General features: G+C 41.3%; 1 protein-coding gene across 1 annotated transcript in view; it reads right to left on the bottom strand.

Moving 5' to 3' along the window:
* The window catches only part of SPAG16 (sperm associated antigen 16), a 1,251,920-nt gene that overhangs the window by 601,662 nt on the left and 624,274 nt on the right, over nucleotides 1-25,984 (bottom strand). Inside the window, exon 12 of the mRNA XM_040357476.1 lies at nucleotides 19,913-20,098. Coding sequence (XP_040213410.1) covers nucleotides 19,913-20,098 — 186 coding nt within the window. The remainder of the gene's footprint in view (nucleotides 1-19,912; nucleotides 20,099-25,984) is intronic.

Raw genomic sequence — 25,984 nt, 5'->3', positions numbered from 1 at the left:
ACATCTCATCATTTCAGAAGAAGAAAGACTGGATTTGTACGAGCAATCTGTTGTTCTTTGTGCACAGCAAGGTAATGCTATCATCAAAAGGTACCCAAGGGGGCAGGTACTTAAGTCCTGATGAGGGTACAGTGGATAATGCTATCATATTGTCCTTCCTGCAGCAAATCACTATCGCATCACCTTTGAAGAAAAGATGATAGCCATTAACATTATAGATGCAGTTACAGATTTCTTGAGGTAAAAGAATCATGTTGGGTGTGTTTCTATATACTTTGCTGCAGTAAAACCAAGTTAATAATGAAAAAAAAATAGATATATATCGCTATATATATATATATATATATATATATATATATATATATATATATATATATATCGAGAGATATATAGATATATATCTCCTAGGTTTGTATTTTGCTTTTATGATTGCATTTATAGTGTGCTTTTTCTTGGATCGTGCATAGGGAAGTAAATCATTTAAAAATGTAAATTATAGTAATTTAGCTAGATTCAGGTAGGCTGCCCTAACTTTGCGGCGGCGTAGTGTAGCGTGTTTACACTACGCCACCGTAAGTTAGCGAGGCAAGTACGTGATTCACAAAGTACTTGCCTGCTAAGTTACGGCGGCGTAGCGTAAATCGGGCGGGCGTAATGGCGCCTAATTCAAATTTAGCTGAGGGGGCGTATTATGGTAATGGGGCTTGACCTGACGTGATTGACTTTTTTTGGAACAGCGCATGCGCCGTCGGCCTACATATCCCAGTGTGCATTGCGGCAACGTACGCCGCACGGGCCTATTGGTTTCGACGTGGACGTAAATCCCTATTCACGGACGAATTACGGAAACGATGTAAAATTTTCGAATTTCAAAGCGGGAACGGCGGCCATACTTTAACATTACTATTCCAACTATTTGTTGGAATAACTTTAGGCCTGATAATGCGTTACGTAAACGGCGTATCTGTACTGCGTTGGCCGGGTTTTTGTCAGATAATCCGACCGTTTGTACGCTCCATCAGACAGTTGTTGTCAGAATTTTCAACAAATGTAAGATGGTATGCTCTCAAATTTTCCCACAACAAATGTGTGCCATCAGATTATCCAATTGTGTGTACACAAGTCCATCAGACTAAAATCCAAAGTAAAAACACTCCGAACCAATGCTAACCATAAGACAACATTAGCAGAAGTTGCCCAAAGGGTGGCGCTAAAGAGCAGAAAAACCACATAGTTTTGTGCATGTTGGCTGAAAAAGTTCTGCCGTCTGTATGCAGAACAAGTCCACAGCCAATGCCCTTCGCACAAAATCCCACGGATTTGTCCGATGGAAATCCAATCGTGTGTACGAGGCTTTAGGTTATTAATTGCTACAGCCCTAAGATCTGAGGTCATAACTTAGGATTCTAAGTGACGGTTCACGCTGGGGCAACCCGACTTACAGCGCGACTTTGCAAGGCGATTTGGAGGCAACTTCAGCACGACTTTAGCGTGACTTTGAGCAACTTACAACGCAACTTGAAGTTGCCTCCAGGACAGGCGACTTTGGTTGTGGTCAATCACAGAATAATCAGCTCTGTGGGAGGGAGGGGTTTGCCTGGGTAAACTATTTTTTTTCCTGTAAAGTTGCTTCAGTTAAGATGGAGATCCGACTTTGGAGGCAACTTCCATTGAAATCTATGGGTACAAGTTGCCTAGAAGTCGCCTTGAAGTAGTAGAGGAACCTTTTCTGAAGTCGGAGCAACTCGGTAGCTATGACTAAGCATTAGTTCTTAATGCGAAACGCGTCAGATGTTCTCCCCACTGTGTGCTGTTTGTATGCTGTGCATTTTTCCTTTTAAATAAAGAGCACGTCTTCTTTTAAAAGACCTACTTGGAGTGCGGCTGTCCATCTACTTCCTTATCTGCGGAGCAACTTCAGTAGTGTACATTAAGACGACTCTCATTCACTTGGAATTTCTTATGTTCAGTGACTTGGGGCACTAAAGGTAAGCTCACACAAGTATTGGATGCTTGTAGACATAGCTGAGATCTTTTATTTTCTTATACAATTAGAATGAGATTATTTACAGCACATCTTCCTTTGGTTTCTGTAGAGATACGTTAGGTTAAAAATCCATTTGATTAAAGATAGACAAAATGGGGTAAGAACAGGCTTATCTTATTTTTTAGAAGTCAAAAAACACATACCTCAATTAAAGGGGAGCTGCTGGCTTTTAAAAAACATAAACTTACCTGTTCCACGATCCAGCGAGGCGCCGGCGCCTCCATTATAACTGTGGGCACCAGGCCGTGACAGCTTTTGGCTTCACAGCTGGGCACTCACTGCGCATGAGCGAATGGCACAGCGCTCCCTGATATGACAGGCGATCGCCTGGGATCTGTCATGTGTCCCAGGTGATCGCCTACAGGGAGGGGCCGCCGTATGTGATATGACGTAACGCCTAAGCCAGGCATGTCCAAAGTCCGGCCTGGGTGCCAAATGAGGCCCCCCCCTGTTGATTTAATATGGCCCCCTGGGGATTTGGATATATATATTGTTTGTGGCCCCCAGGGCCACAAAAGATATATACTGTATTTATTGGCGTTTCCTTGGAGGGGACAGGGAGGGGGCAGGACGAGCGCTGTCAGATTACATGAAGAGAATCTCCTGTTTACTCAGCAGCGTCTCTATTGGAAGTCCCGTCTCCTGGGATGCCATTGGACGACTGTTCTGTCTATCATAGGAGGTGGGACTTTGTATTAAAGAGGCCACAGGGTAAACAAGAGATTCTCCTGTTTGTAATCTGTCGGCACTTGTCCCGCCCCCCTCCCTCTGCCCTCCGAGGCTGCAGATGGGCATTGTTCAGGCTGCACTGATGGAAATGGTAAGGCTTAATTCATGGCACATGTGAGGCTGCATTTATGGCACATGTGAGGCTTCATTGGTTGCAATGGTAAGGCTGCATTGATTGCAATGGTAAGTCTGCATTTATGGCACATGTGAGGCTGCATTTATGGCACATGTGAGGCTGCATTGGTAAGGCTGCATTGGTTGCAATGGTAAGGCTGCATTGGTGGCAATGGTAAGGCTGCATTCATGGCAATGGTAAGGCTGCATTCATGGCAATGGTAAGCCTGTGCGTGTTATACGCCGATAAATACGGTATATCCAAATAACACGCCCGAGCTCATCCTTAGTCCTAAGCAGCGCTCTGGGATTCGTTGGGGACACAAAAGAAATATATACAGTATATCCAAATAACACGCCCAAGCTCATCTCTTCACCACACACAGCCACAAAGGCAAGAGAATTCTTATTGGGCAGTGTATTAGTGCTCAGACGAACACACTTAGACCACATTTTAATGGTTCAAAGAATGTCAGGCAAACTAGTCGGCCCTCACGCATGTTCACTTAATCAAATCTGGCCCTCTTTCAAAAAAGTTTGGACACCCCTGGCCTAAGCGGTCCCTGGGCGGAAGGAGGAAGTGGGACAGGAAGTCCCACTCCTAGTGAAGCCCCCATTCCCCTCCCAAAAAAATGACATGCCAAATGTGGCATGTAAGGGGGTGAGGAGTGGATTAAGCGGAAGTTCCACTTTTGGGTGGAACTCCGCTTTAATGAAGAGAAGTGCAAAACGTTGGCAACCACCTATGAATAAGAAACTGTGGCTACCAGTCACATAAGATTTTTTAATCACTTCAATAGAAAGAGTCTTTACTTTTTATACATTTTATTTTATTGGACTTGACAGTTGTTTAGTAGCTGTTTGTACTGTATGTCTAATAGCCTCCAGAGAGAGGTTGACCCTTGATTTGAATAGAAGTCAAGGGCCTGATCCACAAAAGGGATACGCCGGCGTATCTACTGATACGCCGTCGTATCCCTGTTTCTATCTATGGAACTGATCCACAGAATCAGTTTCTCATAGATAGGCAGAAGATCCGACATGTGTAAGGGACTTACACTGTCGGATCTTAGGATGCAGTACCGCAGCCGCCGATGGGGGCATTTCTCGTCGAAATCCAGCGTCGGGTATGCAAATTAGCACTTACGGAGATCCACAAAAGCTTTTACGCTTCGTTTTTTCTCCATAAGTATTAGTTTGCCGTCACAAAATTAGGGCTGCTTTTACAAAGTGTAAAGTTAGTACACCTTGTAAAAGTAGACCCTTCTTTCCCGCGACGCTGTCAAATTTTTTTTTTCATTTTTTTTTTCCGCCGCATCTCTTTTTTTTCCCGACGCAACTTTTTTTACCCGGCGCGATTCACAAATCATGCGCAGTACGTCCGGCGCGGGAGCGCGCCTAATTTAAATGGGACTTGCCCCATTAGATTAGGAACGCCTTGCGCCGGACGGATTTAAGTTACACCGCTCAAAATTTCTAGGTAAGTGCTTTGTGGATCGGGCACTTAGGTAGAGATTTTGCGGCGGTGTAATTAAACGGGAAAAATTAAGTTACGCTGGGTTTTTGTGGATCAGGCCCCATGTTCCTGTTCATAGTCTGCCCCATCAGGAAGAAGCAGATTTGTAGATGCGTGCAGGTCCAGTACTTTAGTTAGAATGGTATATAAAAATTGGTGGACATGGCAAGTTCTCTTCTTTAGGACAAGAGAAGTGTCCAAAAGCAAAGCTATAGGAATGGATACGGGCTGCTATGTCAAAGCCAGCAGGTGTTGCAGTCGTTGTTTATGGATGCACATTAACAAAATATGCAAATGCTACATTATATTCCTGTGTGCATTGGACCATTGTCTATAATAAACTTCTACTGCAATGAGGATCACAAGAACTGCCAGAAAGTGCACCAATAACTAATGCTGCATTTCAAGTGTACATAGCCCGGTCCTAAATGATGCACATTGTAAAGGCGTTGATTCACATGTCCTATTTCATAAAGGGTAAAATGAGATATGTTTAAAAACAAAATATACGCAAGAAAATTATAAGGTTATATTAAATTCCTGAAAAGGTGCAATGTATAAGGTAAATTAAATTAAGTGACCTCCAAAATGACCCCCATTAATGTTGAGATGTCTACTGGCAAATAAGTAATCATCTTTTTTGGCTTAGGTAAAGTATTCTTGTGCTCAGGGCGCTTAGCATAAGATCATAACAATGAATAAAACCAATGGCTAATCTTCTCATAATTGGAATTTGAATGAACAATAAAAATATATAACAGGGTAACCTTTAACAATGGCAATTTGCAAACATGACTTTGGCACACTGGCTATATTTGTTTCACTTGGTTAACTGTTTTTCCATGGTCTCAAAGAGGAACCTACACTATATTGTCAAAAGTATTGTAACACCTGCCTTAACACGCACATGAACTTTAATGGCATCCCAGTCTTCGCCTGTAGGGTTCAATATTGAGTTGGCCCAACCTTTGCAGCTATAACAGCTTCCACTCTTCTGGGAAGGCTGTCCACAAGTTTAGGAGTGTGTCTATAAAAACATTTGACTATTCTTCCAGAAGCGCATTTGTGAGGTCTGGCACTGATGTTGGACGAGAAGGCCTAGCTTGCAGTCGTCTCTTTAATTCATCCCAAAGGTGTTCTATTGGGTTGAGGTCAAAACTCTGTGCAGGCCATTCAAGTTCCTGCACCCAAAACTTGCTTATGCATGTCTTTATGGACCTTGCTTTGTGCACTGGTCCAAATAATTTAGTGGAGAGGGGATTATGGTGTGGTGTTGTATTTCAGGGGTTGGGCTTGGCCCCTTAGTTCCAGTGAAGGGAACTCCTAAGACGTCAGCATACCAAGACATTTTGAACAATTTTATGTTCCCAACTTTTGGGAACAGTTTGGGGATTGCCCCTTCCTGTTCCAACATGACTGTGCACCAGTGCACACAGCAAGGTTCATAAAGACATGTATGAGCGAGTTTGGGGTGGAGGAACTTGACTGGTCTGCACAGAGTTCTGACTTCAGCCCAAAAGAACACCTTTGGGATGAAGTAGAGCGGAGACTGCGAGCCGGGCCTTCTCTACCACATCAGTGGCTAACCTCACAAATGCACTTCTGGAAGAATGGTCAAACATTCCCATAGACACACTCCTAAACCTTGTGGACAGCCTTTCCAGAAGAGTTGCAGTTTTTATAGCTGCAAACAGTAAGCCAACTCAATATTGAACCCTGTGGACTAAGACTGGGATGCCATTAAAGTTCATGTGCGTGTAAAGGCCAATACTTTTGACAATATAGTTTATATACAGCATATGAAACTATAGTACACAAAATGTTTTGTTACAGTACTACTTATAATCATGTCTACTAAGAGTATTTGTTAAGTCAGGAGTATAGATGACAGCAAAATAGTACATAAATGCTACATATGCAGACAGTTCAATAATAGATAGCACATAACATGAGCAGGACTGTAGACAGTGCACCACCACAGATGTCAGCAAGGACTGGTGCAAAGATGGAGCAGAGCTAGGGTGCCCACGTGTCCCGGATTGCCCGGGACTGTCCCGCAATTGACATTTCTGTCCTGGGTTCCGGGCACATTCATTCTGGGACAATACAATGTCCCGGAATGAAATAGAGGACACAGCCACCCCCTTACTAATAACTACATTTCCAGAACTGGTTGCTAGGGCCAGCGCTGCCTGGCATCTTTACTGTCAATTTACTCTCAAACAGTGAGACCGGGAGCGAGGCCTGCGCCTAGTGCAGCACTGCTGTCCCCACCCACCTTGGCACCTCCTCCTTCTCCAGCAACCAGCGGGAAGCAAGCAGCAGGGACTGGTGTGATCTTCACTCTCAAGATAGTGACACCACTCCTTTCCTTCTACGCACGTGGGTCATGCAGAGGGAGTGACAGCAGCACTGCATCTGGTGGCAGGCTATGGGTGGCAAGCGGCACTGCATCTGGTGGCAAGTGGCACATTCACCAGACAAATACCCCGCCGCCAAAATTCCCCATCAACCCCAAGACTACATTTGCCCCCGCCCCCCCTCATCTTGTTTTGGGGAAGGTGAGAGAGGGGGTGTGTCCCTGAATGGCAGTTTGGAAATGTGGTCACCCTAAGCAGAGCATGTCAAGAAGTAACAGAAAAGTGTGATAACACAGAAGAGTAGGAAGAGGCATACTCTAAACCAGCATTTCTCAACTCCAGTTCTCAAGGCACCCCAACAGGTCATGCTTTCAGGCTTTCCATTATTTTGCACAGGTGATTTTATCAGTTCCACTGACTTATGCCCGGTACACACGACCCGATGATCATCCGTTTTTTTTTGTATGCTAATCTCACGTCGAATCTGATGAGTTTACTAAAGTCACGAAAATTCTCGTACGGCAGAATAAAAAATCGCAAGTGATGTCATGTGTTGTAATGCATTTTCGAACGACAGCTGTACTGATTAAACGAAAATCGTATGATCTGGCATCGTACGAAAAAATTTCCGTGCATGTCCGATAGAATAAAATCGGATGAACTGTCTTGATCGGCTCTCAGAAGCTCTGTACTAACGATCCGATTATCGTACAATCGTTTCGAAAGCGGCATTTTTCGTACGATTTTCGGATCGTGTGTACGGGGCTTTAGTAACTACCACAGCGGTTTATGTGAAATAAATCTTAAGTCACAACACACACACACAATACATTTTAATCTTATTGGATTACATTACTGAATAAAATAAATTGATCTTAGTTTGCCCCCCAGTACTTTGTCTAGTTTTCTTGCCTGCAGTTTTACTGTACGTTCTGCCTGGAAACTGCAGAATGACCATGGCATCAAAAAAGCGTGTCTCTACCTCAAAAGCGGTTTATGACCTGCTAGAAAACAGCGATAGCGATACAAAATCGCTTGCAGAATTGAGTGATAGCGATTTCTGGGGAAATTCGTCATCAGACAAGGAAAATGATCTTAGCGATGATCCTGCGACTGACCTCAGTGCTCTATTGACTGCGGTATGGATCACGCAGCGCCCCCAAGATTCCCATTTACTGGAGCACCTGGTATCAAAGTGAATATTGAAGATGTCAACCCCTTGGCATACCTCCAACTATTTTTGACCGATTAGGTTATTGAAAAAATAGTTACAAAGACAAACCGGTAACCAGGAGCAACAAGCTGCTACGCATCAGAGGTTTTCAAGGAGCAGAAAGTGGGAACCAGTGACCAAAGAGGACATTTCTGGGCCTAATAATTCTTCAGGGAGTGGTGGGAAAAGCCCTGCAGTAGTGGTATTGGACAACCAACAAATTACTAGCCACTCCATTGAAATTTTACAAATTTTACCTGATAATGAAGTATTTGACTTTGAAAATAATGAAGAATTTGAATAAACTACTCATCCAGCACCAAAACTCAAGAAGATTTGGGAGGTATATAAAATTAATCAGAACAATTTTCAACAGAACTAGATAGAGACATCAGTATAGACGGAAGTCTAATGGCCTACAAGGAAAGACTTAGCTGGATACAATATATGGCATCAAAGAAAGCACAATTTGGCATAAAATCATTCATGCTATGTGAATCGAGCACTGGTTACATTTGGAATTCTGTCCTATTCACTGGGAAAGGAACCAAATTCAACCAAAAATACAATAATTATGGAATGGCAACATCTTCAGTTCTTACATTGATTGAGCCATTGCTAAATCAGGGCTATTGTTTAACTATAGACAATTTTTACACATCTCCTGAACTCTATGAGTTCCTTCTACAGAACAAAACTGATGCCTATGGAACATTTAGGGCTAACCAGCAAGACATGCCGCCAATCTTTGGCAAAAAAAAGCTCAAGACGGGAGAAATGGTTGCCTGGCAGAAAAGCAAAATAAAGGCACTGAGATGGTGCGACAAAAAAGATGTGTGCCTAATACATTCATAACACCTCCACTGTCATAGTACACACAAATGGTAGAAAAGACATAATGAAACCACAAGTGGTGATAGACTACAACACCACCATGGGAGGTGTTGACAGAGCTGACCAAGCAATGACATTTTATCCAGCTATAAGAAAACAACAAAAAAAGTATTAAAAGAAGATCTTCTTGAGCAATGCTTGTGGAATGCCTTCATTCTGAAGAAAAAAAATAAAAAAAAAAGTGACAAGCCTGCGGTTCATGCTGACTTTGTTTAGAAAGTTGCCAAAATGATCTTTCTGAAGCACCAAACACCAATGGCTGTGAATAGAGCTGAATGTCGTGCTGCTGGCGTTGTCAACCCGGAACGCCTGACTGGTCGTCACTTTATGGACCACATCCCACCAACGGAAAATAAGTCAGCACCCACAAGGATGTGTGTGGTTTGTTGCTCTAAGCATAATGAGACTGAAAAGAAAATCAGAAAGGAAACCAGTTTCTATTAACCTGATTGTGACTCTGGACCTTGTGCAGTCCCATGTTTCAAAATGTACCATACCCGGGATGTTTACTGAAGCAATATGACTAGTAATATTGTACCCTTATTTGGCCCCCCCCAAAAAAAAAAAAAAACTGTATTTTTGATTTGATTATATTATTGACTAAAATGTATTGAATAAAAAGTGTTATTATAATTTTTGTTATTTATTATAATGTATGATTTTGTGTTTCAAACTTCATCATACCCAAGATGTCTACTAGACTCTGGTTTGGACAGATTTCAGTGAGTTATTCCTAAGAATTGCAGGCCTACACTATAAAACGCCAAATTTCCATGCAAAATAATTGTATCGCTTTCAGCATCAAAAATCTGACATATTCATACCGCCAGGGAGGTTAAACTTGGGCAGCAAGAAACTGGACAATCACTTTTGTTTCCAAGTAAAGGCTGTTTTGGGTACTGACAGTATTGTTTGTCACTTCCCAATCTCAATTCCATCCTTTCCTGCAAGTATGCACATTTTTAAATAAAGTGCAAGAGTGCAGTTTATGTAGTCCTGCATTGTTTGCCTAGCACAAAACAACTAATGGGTAAGTGGAGAAGGTGTCACATGCAACTTTAAAGCCCCATACACACTATCGGTTTTTCTGCAGGTTTTTCTCTTCAGGTTTACCAAAACCATCTAATATGAGGTCAAACCTTAAAGCCCGTACACACGGGCGGATAATCCGCTGAAAACGGTCCGCCGGACCGTTTTCAGCGGACATGTCCGCCCGGACATTTCTGTCTGATGGTTGTACACACCATCAGACAGAAATCCGCACGTAAACAATACGCGGGGCGTGGCCGCGCCGTCGCCGCGACGATGAATACGCCGCGACGTGGGCGGCCCTGGAAGTTCAAAGCTTCCACGCATGCGTCGAATCAGTACGACGCATGCGAGGGATGGCGGACGGTCGGACGTGTCCGGTGAGTCTGTACAGACGACCGAACACGTCCGACGGACAGGTTTCCAGCGGATAGATTTCTTAGCATGCTAAGAAATTTTTATCCGCTTGAAAACCGGTCGGCTGGACAAATGTCCGCCGAAAAATGTCCGCTAGGCCGTACACACGACCGGATTTGTCTGCTGGAACTGATCCGCGGATAAATCCCAGCGGACAGATCCAGTCGTGTGTACGGGACCTTATGCCGCGTACAGACGGTCGTTTTATGCGATGTAAAAAAACAACGTTTTTAAAAACGTCAATTTCATTGACCGTGTGTGAGGGAAAATGTTGTTTTATGTCTTGTAAAAAACGACAAAAAAAAATTGAAGCATGCTTCAATTTTATGTGTCGTTTTTCAAAACGTCGTTTTTTGTGTCACAGAAATTGACCGTGTGTAGCAAAAAACGGCGTTTAAAACAACATTTTTGAACCCGCGCATGCCCAGAAGCTAGTTATGAAGCGAGCTTCAATGGAAAAAAGTGGTGAACGTAACCTCGCTGTGCTAGAGCATTGTGAAAAAACGATGGTGTGTAGGCAACGTCGTTTTTGAAAATTGAAGTTTCAAAAATGTCATTTTTTACTTCACAGAAAACGTAGTTTTTTTACATTGCATAAAACGACCGTCTGTACGCGGCATTAGAGTTTCAATTTGTATGCAATCAGACAGGCCCTCACACTACATGGTTTTGGTAAACCTGAAGAGAAAAACCTGCAGGAAAACTGATAGTGTGTATAGGGCTTCAGGCTCCATTCACACTTGTACGACTCTCCAAAGGTACACCTACTTTGGAGTGCAACTTTGATGCAGCTTTGGATGGATGCAACTTGGATATGACTTTACGTCAAAAGCGGTTTTAGACCAGCTAGAAAACAGCAATAATAAATTAGAACCACTTGCAGAATTGAGCGATAGTGATTTGTGGGGAAATTTGTCATCACACAAACACTGAAAGTAATGACAGCGATACCCGGGATGTCTACTAGACTCTTGTTTGGACAGAATTAATGCAGAGTTCCAGCCTTTTTATGTTTATTAAAAGTCAGCAGCTACAAACAGTGTAGCTGCTGACTTTTAATAAACAGACACTTACCTGCTCCATGGTCCAGCAATGCAGCCGCCCAGAGCGTCGCGCGTCTCCCCCCCTCTCCGCCAGCGCCTCCATTCACACTGTGAGCACCCGGCCGTGATAGCCTTTGGCTTCACAGCTGGGCACTCCCTGCGCATGCGCGAGTCATGCTGCGCTCTAGGAGTGGACAGACGATCTCCTGGGACCTGTCATGTGTCCCAGGAGATTGCCTAGAGGGAGGGGCCAACCTAAGGCAAGAGGAGGAGTCGCCTAGGCGGCCCGTAAGTGGAAGTAGGACAAGAAGTCCTAATCCTACCGAAGCCCCCCCCCCCCAAAAAGAAACCATTACATGCCAAGTGTGGCATGTAAGGGGGTGAGGAGTGCTTAAAGCGGAAGTTCCACCAGGGAGGTTAAATCATTAATGAATGAGCGCACATTTACTAGTTTATTATAATTTACAAGGTTAGGCATTCCGTTTATTACCCATGTGCCCCTTGAAGTACTGTACATACATATCTTCGCAGATGCCCATCCTAAGCAATGTTCTGCATTACCTATCCTTGTTATACACAACAGAATAACTCTGTGTTCTCATACAACAGCAGTGTACAGTATATAGCTATACAGATGTCCTGTTTAAACTCTTGCTACTGATCTCTGAGGGTAACCTGCTTCCTTTTCTGTCCTATAAGACAGATTTAAAGTTTGTCACTAATGCATTATGGAGCAGCCCTGACAAGAAATTGTATATTTGTTGTAAGGGAACTCTGCACGTTATCATACTATGAAATGAGTTGCTTGATGAAATACGGCATTCTTTTCAGCTACTGAGGAGAGAGATTACACTCGCTAAGGCAGTTATTTAGTGGCTATTTCTTATTTACTGTTTATCACAGCCCGTTGGAAGAGAGACAGTTGCTGGTATGGCTGTGATATGCTGCTTCGCACCTTTGGTATTTTAAAGTTTTATTATGTTTTCCCACAATCTTGCATTTGATGGATGACACTTACACGCTCTCTTCTGAACGTCTTACTGAGAAGGAGGCAGGAAGAGAAAAAGGTCATTGTGGATTTGAGCCATTTTAACCTTTGCTGTCAAAAAGCATGACACAGACTTGCTACTATGATTGAGGCAGCAGATGTGTCATCCTCAGGAGAGGAAAGGGGCCATTGGGATTTCAAATCGGGCATATTATGACCAATTAAACTAAGAGGCTGTGGTACTGTCCTGTAACCAAGGCCTTTAGTGACAGTATCAGACTTATAAAGAAATAACAGGCCAATAAAAATATCCTTTCAATAATTATAAAAGCATAAGCATTGAGGGATGTGTGACCTTGAACAAATCTGTCTCTATTTATGTAGAGATAACTGCCTACAGTTATATTGTGAGGCTTTCACTGTGAAAATTGTTATAGGAAGGACACACGGTTCACACATGCAGCGTGTGGGGCTCAGAAGTCTTGATTACGAGTACTGTATAGAAGACTTTTTTTTAACAGCCTCCTCCAGATTTGGGTATTCCCAGGTCGGGGTCCTTAGTTTGTAGATTTCAAAGTGTTTTGGGAGGGTAGAAATCTCTAACCCAGTGTTAAGGTGGTTGCAGAAGACCAGCTGGGTATGTGTCCAGGTACAGTACAGCCCTAAAATGACTTGGGTGGAGTCTATGCCCAACTTACCATGCCAGTTTGTGATCTGCAGAATCTTTTAGCCCAGGACATTTTTTACTCTTGTTGGACTTGTGGACTCATTCAATAAATACTATGGTTTCACACTATGTGGCAATCACTCACTTCTTTTATATTACTTGCATGAGCGAAAAAAGGAAAAGGAAAAACCAGCAAGGCTGATTCCAATGCCATCTTGTCTGTTTTCCATGGATGGATCCTTAAAGTGGTTGTAAACCCTTACAAACCACTTGGCCCTACATGTAAGCCTAGATTAAGACGTACCTGTAGGTGCAAGAAATATCTCCTTAACCTACACGGTTAAGGAGATATTTGCAGAAAAGTCTGCACCGATGTCTACGGCGCAGGCGTACTGAGCGTGCCGTTAGTGAAGGTGATTTTGCCGTCACTAGTGGCTAGTGACGTCATCGCTGCTCCGGCCAGTCACAGCGCCGGAGCAGCGAAAACCGGAAGTCACTCGGGTATCATGGCGGAGGAGAGGAACGAGGGTCCCTGCGGGGGCTTTGATCTCAGGTAAATAATTCATAATGAGCTAGTATGTTATGCTCATTTATTTTTTAGCAAATGTTTTAGAGGGTTTACTTCCTTTTTAAAGGGGTGTGTGAATCCATGCTTTTCTAGGCTCCTATAACGTGGAGTCTATCTATCCAGTAAGGGCACATCTTATACTTCACCTCCCTTTACAAGGAATCATGAGGAGTGTTTAGACATATATATGGACAGTTTTTTGCATTTATTATGCAATTCTTTTGGACACTAGCGCAGCAATCTTTTATTGGTCTTATAATGACAGGCCTGGCCAAAGCTCAGGGCTCCCGTCAGGAGACAGTTGTGGCCTCCATTTAGGAGAGAGGTGCTTTACTCTGGAGACAGCACTCCATGCTAGAGCTAGCTGAGGTGGATAAGCAAGTCTGGAATCAGAGAGTCGGGAATAACTAGGAACTGTTTTGCTGGTGACAACCCCCCTGCATGTTCTACTATTTTGCTTCAAACTTTTCTTTACCTTGTTCAATAAAAGTAGGCTGGCATGCCTTACAACCACAGTTCATACTGGCACAGACTACATAACACTTCTACCACTGAGCTAAACAACCCCCTACCTTTCCTATTTTAGATATAGGAAAATATATAACCTATACCAGAATCCTACTTGGCTAATGCCATTCAAAACCAAAAAAAAGCTTGTAGTTCTAGTTTAAAGGCAAGATAGTTGTGTGTAAACTACAGTTTGAGCTATGGAACTTGTAAACAAAAAGATTTTTAAAAGACGATTTAACTAGATGGAGACATTTATGAAAAGAAGCCTAAAGCTCCACCTGCTGGCTCAAAAAGAGAATGCAAACAATGAATATACAACATTTCATATTAACCCGACAGAAATATTTTTCTTCTATTTTAGTCCTGACCATAATAAAAAAAGAAAGGATTTCCAAATAACAATACATTACCTTAAAGTCTAACCATTTCTTTTCACTCTATACTTCTATATACTTATTTTATAACATGTCATATAAAACGTTTAAAAACAAGCAAGGAGTGACCAGAAGCATTTACCTTGCCAAACTTGCGAAATGTGTCTGAAGAAAACATAGTTGTTACTCATGGTAACCACAATTTCCTATTTATTTTTTTATGAAAGTACAACAACCAAAAGGGTTAATTCCCCCTGTACCCCAATTGCGCCGTTACGCAAATCGCGGCAACATTGGGCTGCGTTTTGCAGCCATTTTAAATTGTGGGGCGGAATTGTGGTGATTCCACCCATGATCACGTGTGATTGCAGCCTTAGTGTATCAAAATATAATCTAATAACTGTGAAGTGGCTGCAAACACCAAACTTGTGTTCTCACAATATTGAACAATAAAATAACACAGTAGTGCGCTGCTATGTACCAAAACAGTGAAGATGTTCCATGAAATTAGATTAAACCTGTTTAACTGTCACAATGGAATACAGTATACATATAAAACATAAATGACTAAAATAAGTCTGTCAATAATGTGACATGATCACTAATTATATGTGAAAAACAAAATAAAAACATCCACATAATTGCGACATAATGTGTACTGCGTGCCGGAGGTAGTTGCAGACCGGAAGTAACATAGGAGGGCACTCTGCCCATGTTTTTATTTATCTCCGTGGAGGTTTAAAGTTTTTTTTTTTATTTTAGCAATAAATAGGCGCGTTTTTAAGTATTACACCATGGGAGGCTTCTTACTAAACCCAGGACCCTGCATTCACTAGATCTTGTCTCCCACAGTACACAGAACATGGAAATGCAATTATTTTAGTAAATATAAACTGCTAAATACCTTTTCTCATCAGCAGTATATAGCAGTCTTGTGATGTCTATCAGTGTCTGGTTAAATCTTGTAGGATGAGTTTTTATACTGCACTGGCTGTCCTTTTAGGATGCAGGACCCCTGACCCTCTGTCTGGACAGTGCTGATTGGCCCTGTGCTGATCACATGCACTCTCCCAAGAAAAAAAAAACTCTCTAGCAATCAGTGGCGTCTCCAGCTTTCATATTTAGGGGGGCACATGGGGGGACAGGGACAAAAGTAGGGGGGCCAACTATAAAATGCAATTATATATATATATATATATATATATATATCCTGGGGCCCTTTAATACGATCCCACTATGGGCCCTTTCATATGTTCTGCAGTGAGCTCCCTTCCTACTATACTGGAGCCCCCCAGGGTGGCAGAAAACAAGAGATATATGTCACCAGCACACCAAGAAAATATAAGGGTCCAAAGCAGTGGGAGAACTATCATTGTTGCAAAGGTTGTCTTGCCACCGGGCCCTGGTGTTCTGCCACAGTGGGGATCCCCAGCTGTCCTGTCCCTGCTATTTACAGCGCTGGTCTGGCGTCTGTCTCCTTGGCAGCAGCGGCAGTCTATTAGGACCTAGTGCTGGTGACATTATGGGTGCATGCAGGGGAAGGCTGGCACTATTGGTTATAGAGAGCCGAGCCCCCAGCTGGTCACCTAGCAGCAGTAATGCTGTATAACCTTCTCTGTTGACATGCTGATCGGCATGTGATCCAGGTGATGCTCCCAGTCAGATCTAATAAACACAGTATTTATTAGCTTCAAGAGTACAACCACATAAATATAATCAACCGTATGATCAGCAGCCATGTGGGCTCTATGCCTGTAAAGTGTGGGCTTTTATCAATACAATCACTGAATATTATGACTAGGATTTGACTAAGAGCATCACCTGGATTGCATCCCGATCAGCATGTCAGAGAAGGGTCCACTGCTGCTAAGCAACCTGCAGGGAGCTCAACTGTCTACAACCAATAGAGATGGGCTCGGGTGTGTTTGAAATCCCACATGCCCGATCACGCCAGGAAGCCGACACTCCACAGTGCTAATCAATGTATGGGCTGCCTAAGAGCTAAGACCAGCCATAGACAGTTTAAATCTCAGCTGGTTCAGCAGAAACTGGCTGAGATTTGAACCATTAATGAGCAGATTCTCTTATAATTATCACTAGTGGTTGCTGTATAGCCACTGGTGATAATCACTGTTTGTCGGGAGAATACAATTGCTGGGCAGGAGGGATATTCCCGTCAGCAGTGTCTGTGTTGATGGGGGAATCATGCAAGTTTATTTCCTGCAATCTGTGGATGCAGGAAAGAAATTTGCACCGTATATTATCTGCCTAACTGAAAGTGAAAGTAAATTGTGAATGTTTTGAAAGAACAGGAGAGGGGGAAGGAGACAGATGGGGGGAGAGAGAAGGGATGGAGATAATGTAGTTCAGTGATTACAGTGTACTGCAGTCTGCAGTGCACACACTTAAACACGGTCCAGGCTAGAATATCTGGTTGTGTGAGCGCTCGCATTATGCAGTGATGGCGAGCAGAGGGAGGGGGAGGAATCCCCCGCAGAGCTGACTGGGGACGCTCTCCCTCTCGGGGAGCAAAATACAAAAATTGCAAAAAAAAAAAAAAAAAAAAAATTTTTTTTTTTTTTTTTGGGGGGGGGGCACATGGTGGGGCACAGCATGATGTTGGGGGGGTCAGGGCCCCCTCTGGCCCCCCCCTAGGGACGCCCCTGCTAGCAATAAACACCAAACTGAGCATGTGCAGCCTGACTCCAGTAGCTCTATCTTATCCGGACATGTTTTGGAGACAATGCAAGAAGGGGAGGATCTGTGCATACAGGATCAAACAGCCTTTTCATAAAATGCAGAGGATTAACTTCTTATGCCGCGTACACACAATCGTTTTTCGGCATGGGAAAAAACGTTTTTCAGCATGTCCAAAAAACGACATTTTTCCAACTTCATCATTTAAAAACGATGTTGCCCACGCACCATCGTTTTTGAAAAATGATGAACAAAGCGCGGTGACGTACAACACGTACGACGGCACTCTAAAGGGGAAGTTCTTTTCACCTTTGGGCTGCTTTTAGCCGATTCCTTGTTAGTAAAAGATGATTCACGCTTTTTTGTCTGTTACAGCATGATGAATGTGCTTACTCCATTATGTATGGTAGTTTTACCTGAACGAGCGCTCCTGTCTCATAACTTGCTTCTGGGCATGCGCGGGTTTAAAACGTCGTTTTTGCCCACACACGATCATTTTTAACAAAACAAAAAACGATTTTAAAAAACGATGTGAAAAAATGCAGCATGTTCAAATTATTTTTTTGTCGTTTTTCAGAAGCCGAAAAACTATGTGAAGCCCACACACGATCATTTTAAATGACGTTTTTAAACACGTTGGGTTTTTTTTCATGCCGAAAAATGATCGTGTGTACACGGCATTAGGTTCCACAGTGAGTATAACAAGCATGCTTTACTGCATATACAGACTGATTTTACTGTTGTGGGTTTAGTAACACTTTAACATTGGACGCATTGTAAATGCTATCTGGAAGGCCCTTAATATACAGGAGACTGGGAAATCATCTGTAGAACTACTTACTTGAGTTAATGATGTTAACTACGTGCAATATCTGGCACATAAAGGTGAGAGTTTAGTAAACACAGAGGTGGCACGTGTGAATTTACACAAAGAACACACAAATATATCAAAGGGACTTTTCTGAGCACTAAAGAAATAACGAGTTTCTATTGAGTATTTGAATTTTGTTTTTCACGCATTATTAGTGATCACTTCACATTATTTATGGACATATTTTAGTCAATTATGTGTTATATGTTTATTGCATTATGACATTTAAACAGGTTTATTCTAATTTAATTGAATATCTTCACTGTATTAGTACATTGCAGCGCACCACTTTGTTTTTTTATTGACACAATGCCGTGAAGACGCAATAGTGGAAACAGAGTAGACAATTACATTCAAAACAAAGCTATTAACATAAAAAAAATTGAAACAAAAAGGAAAAAACAAATCCTTTTTTGTAACAGCAAATTAAATAAAACAGCAAACATCCTTTGTTCTGAGTTAGAAACACAAATGGTAGCTTCACAAATTAAATGCAGGCTGAGTTAGTTACATAAAAATATGTTTTCCGCAGTGTTTCAGTTTTAGTCTTAATCAAGTTGGCAAAAAGTCTGCTTGTTTACTGAATATATGTAGGCAGAAAGTGACTTGAAAAAGTGATCCTAAACAAACGACATCTAAAAATAGTACAATTAGGATCTTGTTTAATAAGATATAGAAAGAAATATATAAAAAAAAAGATATCAAAGGCACAGTAGCAAAGAAACATGTTCTCTTTGTAGTTCAGTGAAAAAGTTTTCTATCAAGTAGCTAAACATTCAATAAGCCAACACATTCTAATTTACGTTTCAAAGTTACTCTGTAAAAAGTTGAGTTTTACAAAAAAATTCAGCCACCTTTAATAAAGTCCTATGAAACGTATTATTTTTAAGTATAGATATGCTCTGTTCTAGTGACTTGTGTGGCTGTGGAGGCGTCAATAAATCCTAATAAGCATCTGCTGTGCTGTACATTCCATCATTAACTCATAGAAAAAAAAAATCAACTTTTACTAGTTTATGGCAGGCAATGCCAAAAAACATGGGGCCAGATCCACATAGAAATACATCAGCGCAGAGTATCAGAGATACGCTACGTCGCTGTAACTTACTTTTGGCTGGTTCGAATCCTGGAAGAATTTGCGCCGTAAGTTACGGCGGCGTAGTGTCTCTCTTGCGGCGGAATTCAAATCAGCGATTAGGGTGCGTGTTTAATTTAAATGAAGCGCATCCCCGCGCCGAATGAACTGCGCATGGTCCGTTTCTAAATTTCCCGCCGTGCATTGCGCGAAATGACGTCGCAAGGATGTAATTTTTTTTAACTTAGACGTGACTTAAGTCTATCCCGATTCACGGACGAGTTACGCAAAAAAAATAAAAGATTCAAATTTCGACGCGGGAACGATGGCCATACTTAACATGGCAAATCTAACTATACGCCGCAAAAAAGCAGCTTTAACTATACGCCGGGAAAAGCCGACTAGAGACGACGTAAGAGAATGCGACGGCCGCGCGTATGTTCGTGGATCGTCGGAAATAGCTAATTTGCATACCCAACGCGGAGAACGACGTGAACTCCACCCATCGGACGCCGAAGTATTGCATCTTAGATCCAAAAGGCGTACGAGGACGTATACCTGTCGGATCTAACCCAGATGCCGTCGTATCTTGGTTTGAGGATTCAAACTAAAGATACTACGCAGGGATTTTGAAATTACGCGGCGTATCAAGTGATACGCTGGTGTAATTTCTTTGAGGATCTGCCCCATGATTTCCACTTGATTCCCATACTGGTTATTGCTCTTTGCTTCTTTAAATAGAAGACCATTCATACAATAATAAATCAAAGGTAAATGTACAACAGAAAAGTATAACATACCTGTTAAGATCCCATATCTTGCTGTTGTTGTCCAAGGAACAGGAAGCTAGGAAGTCACCACAAGTATGCCAGGAGCAACCCCACACTGCATGTGTATGCCCTTCCAATGTCAGGATACACTCTGACTTGGCAAAATCCCAGATCCGAACAGTTGTGTCACCTGAACATGTTGCTAGCTTGGTGCCACTAATAGGAAAGACAGGGAAAAGTAGATACGTTAATGAATGAATTTATTATTGACTATTGGTAATGAACTTATTACTAATTATCTGATGGAATCACTTTTATGGCAAGTGAAAATCTTTCGACCATGCGCTACATAACATTTTTATTAAATATCCATACTGTGTACTGCATATGTACTGATCTTGTTTACAAAAAGATCGCATTGTATATATGAAATTGCATAGATAATGCTATAATCCAGCTTTCCCCATGCCCCTTTTATCAATCTTCTCAACACAGGTGCCCAGCCTGTACAAAGAGAGAGCAGCATTACTATTGTGAGAAAGCCTGTGCTTCCTATAAAATGTTGTCAAGCTTAGACATAAAAAGAAATATTGTACTGAACTATAGATGTGTACATGGCTCTTATTCTATACATTTCAGAAGACCCTGGGAACGCTGCATGTTGGAAACACAACTGCAGCCTTGGGCAGGCAAGGTAGTGAGAAGACAGAGTATTTTTTTTCCCACAGCCCTATAGTACTTGAAGGGCCTTTAAAATGTAAGTCAAGGCAAAATAAGGAACAAATGTAATACATTCCTGCAATACATGTACATTTTTTCACATATTATCCCGTTTTAAGAGCCTGTAAGTACATAAAAACACCTGTTGATATCCCAAAAATGCACTAATTTCCTATATGATTGTGGGGGAAAACACACAGATTTTTGTGGACTGAATGATGTCAGCCTTGTCCAGCTGTCTTTTGCAAAAATTCTAAATTCTCCAATGTCCACAATCTTCACAACATAGAGGCTAAAGTAAGTCAAAGATGAGTACATTTTATTTCCTTTGCCATGGGTGGAAGGAAAGGAAATGGGTAGCCTTCCTGGCTGGCAGTATACATTGATTACTACTAGCAGCTATAGCCACTGGCAGTAATCACATGTAGAAAAATCAGACAGGCTGATTGTACCCAAGTCAATCCATGGATCAACTTGGGTACAATCAGCCTGCCCATACATGGATCACATCTTTTCCGCTCCCTGCTGAACCAACCAAATTTCGATTCATGTATGGATGGCTTAAATGTTCTCTAATCCAAGATAAAAAGTGGAAGGGACAATTTTTCTCCCTGAGATAACACAGGAAATGTGCACTGCGCTCAGAGGACAGTTCTGGGTTTCTGACATGATCCATACGTAATTTTTGCATGAAAAGATATAGTGAAACACTTTCAATGATATATATCATGTTTTTATTCTCTTTATTAGAAAATGATGTATTTAATACAAAACATAGCCTTGGGGCCTACCCCAGCTAGCAACTGTACATAACCAAGTACTGAACATAAAAGTAAACCTTACTTATATACTTAACATCTAACACACATTGCCCAGTTCAACATCCATAAGTAGTGCAAGTAGTAATATGACCAAGGAAGAATTATCTCCCTCCTATACACCAGGACTTGCTCCCACTGTCCAATTAGGACCACCACCCATAACACTGCACACCACTCTAAAGGCAAACTTATACTTGAGTCAGATGCTCATGGAATTGGAATTAATGAACCAATAGATTTATATTTGTCCACTGTGGAATCTTAATCCGTCCATATATGTATAATGGTGGGGAACTAATGCGCAAAAGCCAAACTAACCAAGGACACTGACAATTAATCTGATAAAATATTAAAATAGTAATAAAAGCAGCAGCCACTACTAAAAGGTGCTCACGCACCGAAATACATATGTAAAGAAGGGGGTGTAGTGGCGCTTACCAATTTAAATGACAAATAATTAAATAATTAAAATATATCCAATAACGCACAGCAACGTATAGAGCTTGGTCAAAGTAACCAATGAAACATGTTCCACTCCAATTTCCTTATAGTCCCTCATACATCAACAACCATGATGTGAGGCATGGAAAATGTGAAAATAATGAAATCCACAAAAATGACTAGAACACCAAATTGTAGTCATCCGATAAAAATATGTGAAACAATTAATGCGTGATAAAATCCAGTGCAAACAATAATATGAGATAAAAATGCAAATAATAAATAGTAGTGAAATATGCGTGATAAAGTCCCGTGCGAACAATCAATATGCAAATAATTAATAATGGTGAAAAAAATATATAAATAAGAATATATAATAAAATCCAAAAATGGATGGAAAAAAGACACCCTAAAAAATATATATGAATGAGAATACAATTCAAATAAAAAATATAAAGTGTACCAAAAATGTGCAGGTGGAAGAATCAATAAATAATCAATAAATAATGTTCAGACCATAAGTGTTCAAAAAATACCAGTGCTTAATCTCTGCTCGGCCGCGAGCAGAGATGACGTCACCGACGGCACTTCTTCACCTGACAAGTTGCATGGCAGATCGATGCCACTTAATCATAGGTTCTATGATTAAGTGGCGTTGATCTGCCACGCAACGCGTCAGCTGAAAGAGAAGTGCCGTCGGTGACGTCATCTCCGCTCGCGGCCGAGAGCGGAGAACTGCTGCTATTACCTTGTTTCCTGTAATCATCTGCATGCTGACTACAGTGATTTTAAATGTGAGTGCTACACTTTTTTCATTAAAACGCATCATTACTTACTACACTATGGAGATTGTATTGTGCTTTTGTTGAGAGCATTCTGTGAAATCTATGGTCGAATGATTTAATCAAGCACTTGATTGTTCTTTGGACTTTATATATATTTTTCACAGCACTGTGCACTTTGGATTTTTTTAAGCACTGGTATTTTTTGAACACTTATGGTCTGAACATGATTTATTGATTATTTATTGATTCTTCCACCTGCACATTTTTGGTGCACTTTATATTTTTTATTTGAATTTTATTCTCATTCATATATATTTTTTAGGGTGTCTTTTTTCCATCCATTTTTGGATTTTATTATATATTCTTATGTATATATTTTTTTCACCAGTATTAATTATTTGCATATTGATTGTTCGCACAGGACTTTATCACGCATATTTCACTACTATTTATTATTTGCATTTTTATCTCATATTATTGTTTGCACTGGATTTTATCACGCATTAATTGTTTCACATATTTTTATCGGATGACTACAATTTGGTGTTCTAGTCATTTTTGTGGATTTCATTATTTTCACATTTTCCATGCCTCACATCATGGTTGTTGATGTATGAGGGACTATAAGGAAATTGGAGTGGAACACGTTTCATTGGTTACTTTGACCAAGCTCTATACGTTGCTGTGCGTTATTGGATATATTTTAATTATTTAATTATTTGTCATTTAAATTGGTAAGCGCCACTACTACCCCTTTTTTACATTAATCCGTCCATAAATGCCAAAACTTCTCATATTTCTTAGAGCAACCCAAGATAAGTAAGTAGCTTTGTAAAGGGGCACTATTGAATTTACAAGTTGCTTCCAAAAAGGACAAAGTGGGGGGTCTGTCTGACTTCCACTTGAGTACAATCGCCTTCCTAGCAAAAAAAAAGGAGGATACCCAGTAAAGTGCATGTCGCTCTAGCAAAAGCAAATGAGTGGACCAACCCAAGAAGACAAATGCTGACTGTTAAAAGGTAACAGTAATGGTAGTCAAATCATAAATAAACTTGGATACCTCCCACCAGTAATCCTGGATCTCCGAGCACTTCCAAAAAATATGGGCAAAGCCCGCAGACTCACAAGAATGTCTCCAACATGCCTAAGAATTAGGGTGAATACACTTATTTCCCAAAGATAACCTCTGGATATGACGCTGAGCACATGCACTCAACTTATTTGGTCAACCATGGTGAGGTCTGTTCTAAGTGGAACTTGTCCTGTTAATCCGCTATATAGACTTAGCCACTGTGCTGCAGCTCAGTTTCAGGGCCTTGGCAATATTCGTATAGCCTAGGCCACCTTTATGTAGAGCAACAATTGTTTTTTTCAGATCCTCAGAAAGAGTTCTTTGCCATGAGGTGCCATGTTGAACTTCCAGTGACCAGTATGAGAGAGTGAGAGCGATAACACCAAATTTAACAAATCTGCTCCTCATTCACACCTGAGACCTTATAACACTAACGAGTCTGGCTATGGCTAATTGGGCCCAATTTGGACATTTTCACTTAGGGGTGTACTCACTTTCGTTGCCAGCGGTTTAGACATTATTGGCTAAGTGTGGAGTTATTTTGAGGGGACATCAAATTTGTACACACGATCGGAAATTCTGACAAGAACAGTTAGATGTGAGCACATCACCGCATTCTTGGCGGTCAGAATTTTGTGTGACCGTGTGTATGCAACTCAAGTTTGAGCCAAAATTCAGTCGGAAAAAAATCCACGGTTTTCTTGTCGGAATTTCCGATCGCGTGTACGAGGCATTATACAAGCTGTACACTCACTAATTTACAATGTAGCAAATTGTTATTTCTATAGTGTTGTCACATGAAAAAAATATATATATATTTACAAAAATGTAAGGGGTGTACTCACTTTTGTGATATACCTTATACGATGTAGACGGTGTAGTGTATAGTAAATTCTGTGTAGTATTTTGAATTGGATCAGTTTGTCTCTGGTCATAATTAATGATTGGAAAGGGCAAATCCCACATATCCACCCAGTCTTCACTGTCCAGCTCCTGTTCCTCCACATGCCACACTTAATGCAATCAATCCAGTCATACCTAAATGGAAGGCAATAATGTCTTCTATATCGTGGATAATGATTTACCAAGATCGGCATCTCACATGAGAGCCTCCAAATCATCTTGCTCTAAACAAATCGCAAGTGACTTGAACTGCGATTCAAAGGCATGTCGGAGTTGCAGGAACCTGAAGAAGAAAGAGTTGGGGAGCTGAAATTTGTTTTTTAGCCTGTCAAATGTGAACAATGCACTTCCATCACAAATATCAGCCAAATGTTTGATTGCTTTAGCAGCCCATAGACAGGGGTCTGGTAGTGATTGGAATTCTGGAAGATTTGGATTAAACCATATTGGAGTATCTGGGGACCAACAAGCTTTCATGAGATTGTGTTTAATTACAGTAATACAACAGGATTTGCTTACCACTTTTATAGCTGGATTTAAAGATGGGTATGAGATTCTCAACCCTCTATAAAGGGCATTACAAAGAGTCTTGAAAGATCCAGATTGAACTGCCTCTAGAACCATTTACCCTTTTTCTAATGATGGGTTTGTTAACCCAACCCTCAACCTTTAGGAACACTGTGTCAAGGTTTTAAGGTCATAGTCATAAACCTGTCTGGTTTGGCTGGCCCTACTAATAGTTATGCATGCATTGCTATAGCTCCCAAGATCACCAAACCAAACAATCTTTTCCAGCACATTAAAGTTTGAATACTTTTGGGGGCAGAGTTCTGTTTACACTTCAATATATGTAATGACATGCCTCCTTGAAGGAGAGGTACAGCCAAAGCTCGTTTGGCTGTCCTTCTCTTGCAGATCACAGGAGTGCAGATTGCGCATCCTGTGACTCGTTTTCAGCAGAAAGCGTCTCTCTGCTCAGGGAGCTGTGAGAACACTGAGCGATCAACTGTGTTTAATCACTTGGTTCTCAGTGTTAGAGCCGGCAAGGGACCTATGCTGCATCCACCCAGGTAAGTATGATTAAATAAAAAAAAAAAAAAAAAGATTTCAATACTTCCCTTTTAAATCCAGTCTGTGCAGATAGAATGGCCACTTGCTGACTTGGAACCATCCGCAATCAGTGGAACTCTTTAATAAGACAGAAGTTGAACTCAACACAATTTAACTTCAGCAAAGTGCAATATAGAGGATATTGTCCAGTCTTTTGAAGGATAAGAAGACAATGGAGTTGTCTAAAACTGGAGAGTGCAAAACCATGTGTAGCTGTGCATGGAAGCAAAGCAGCTTTTAACTTCAGCTT

Source organism: Rana temporaria, chromosome 6 (assembly GCF_905171775.1).
Source record: "Rana temporaria chromosome 6, aRanTem1.1, whole genome shotgun sequence".
NCBI classification, from domain to species: Eukaryota; Metazoa; Chordata; class Amphibia; order Anura; family Ranidae; genus Rana; species Rana temporaria.
This window is presented reverse-complemented; position numbering and strand designations above follow the sequence as displayed.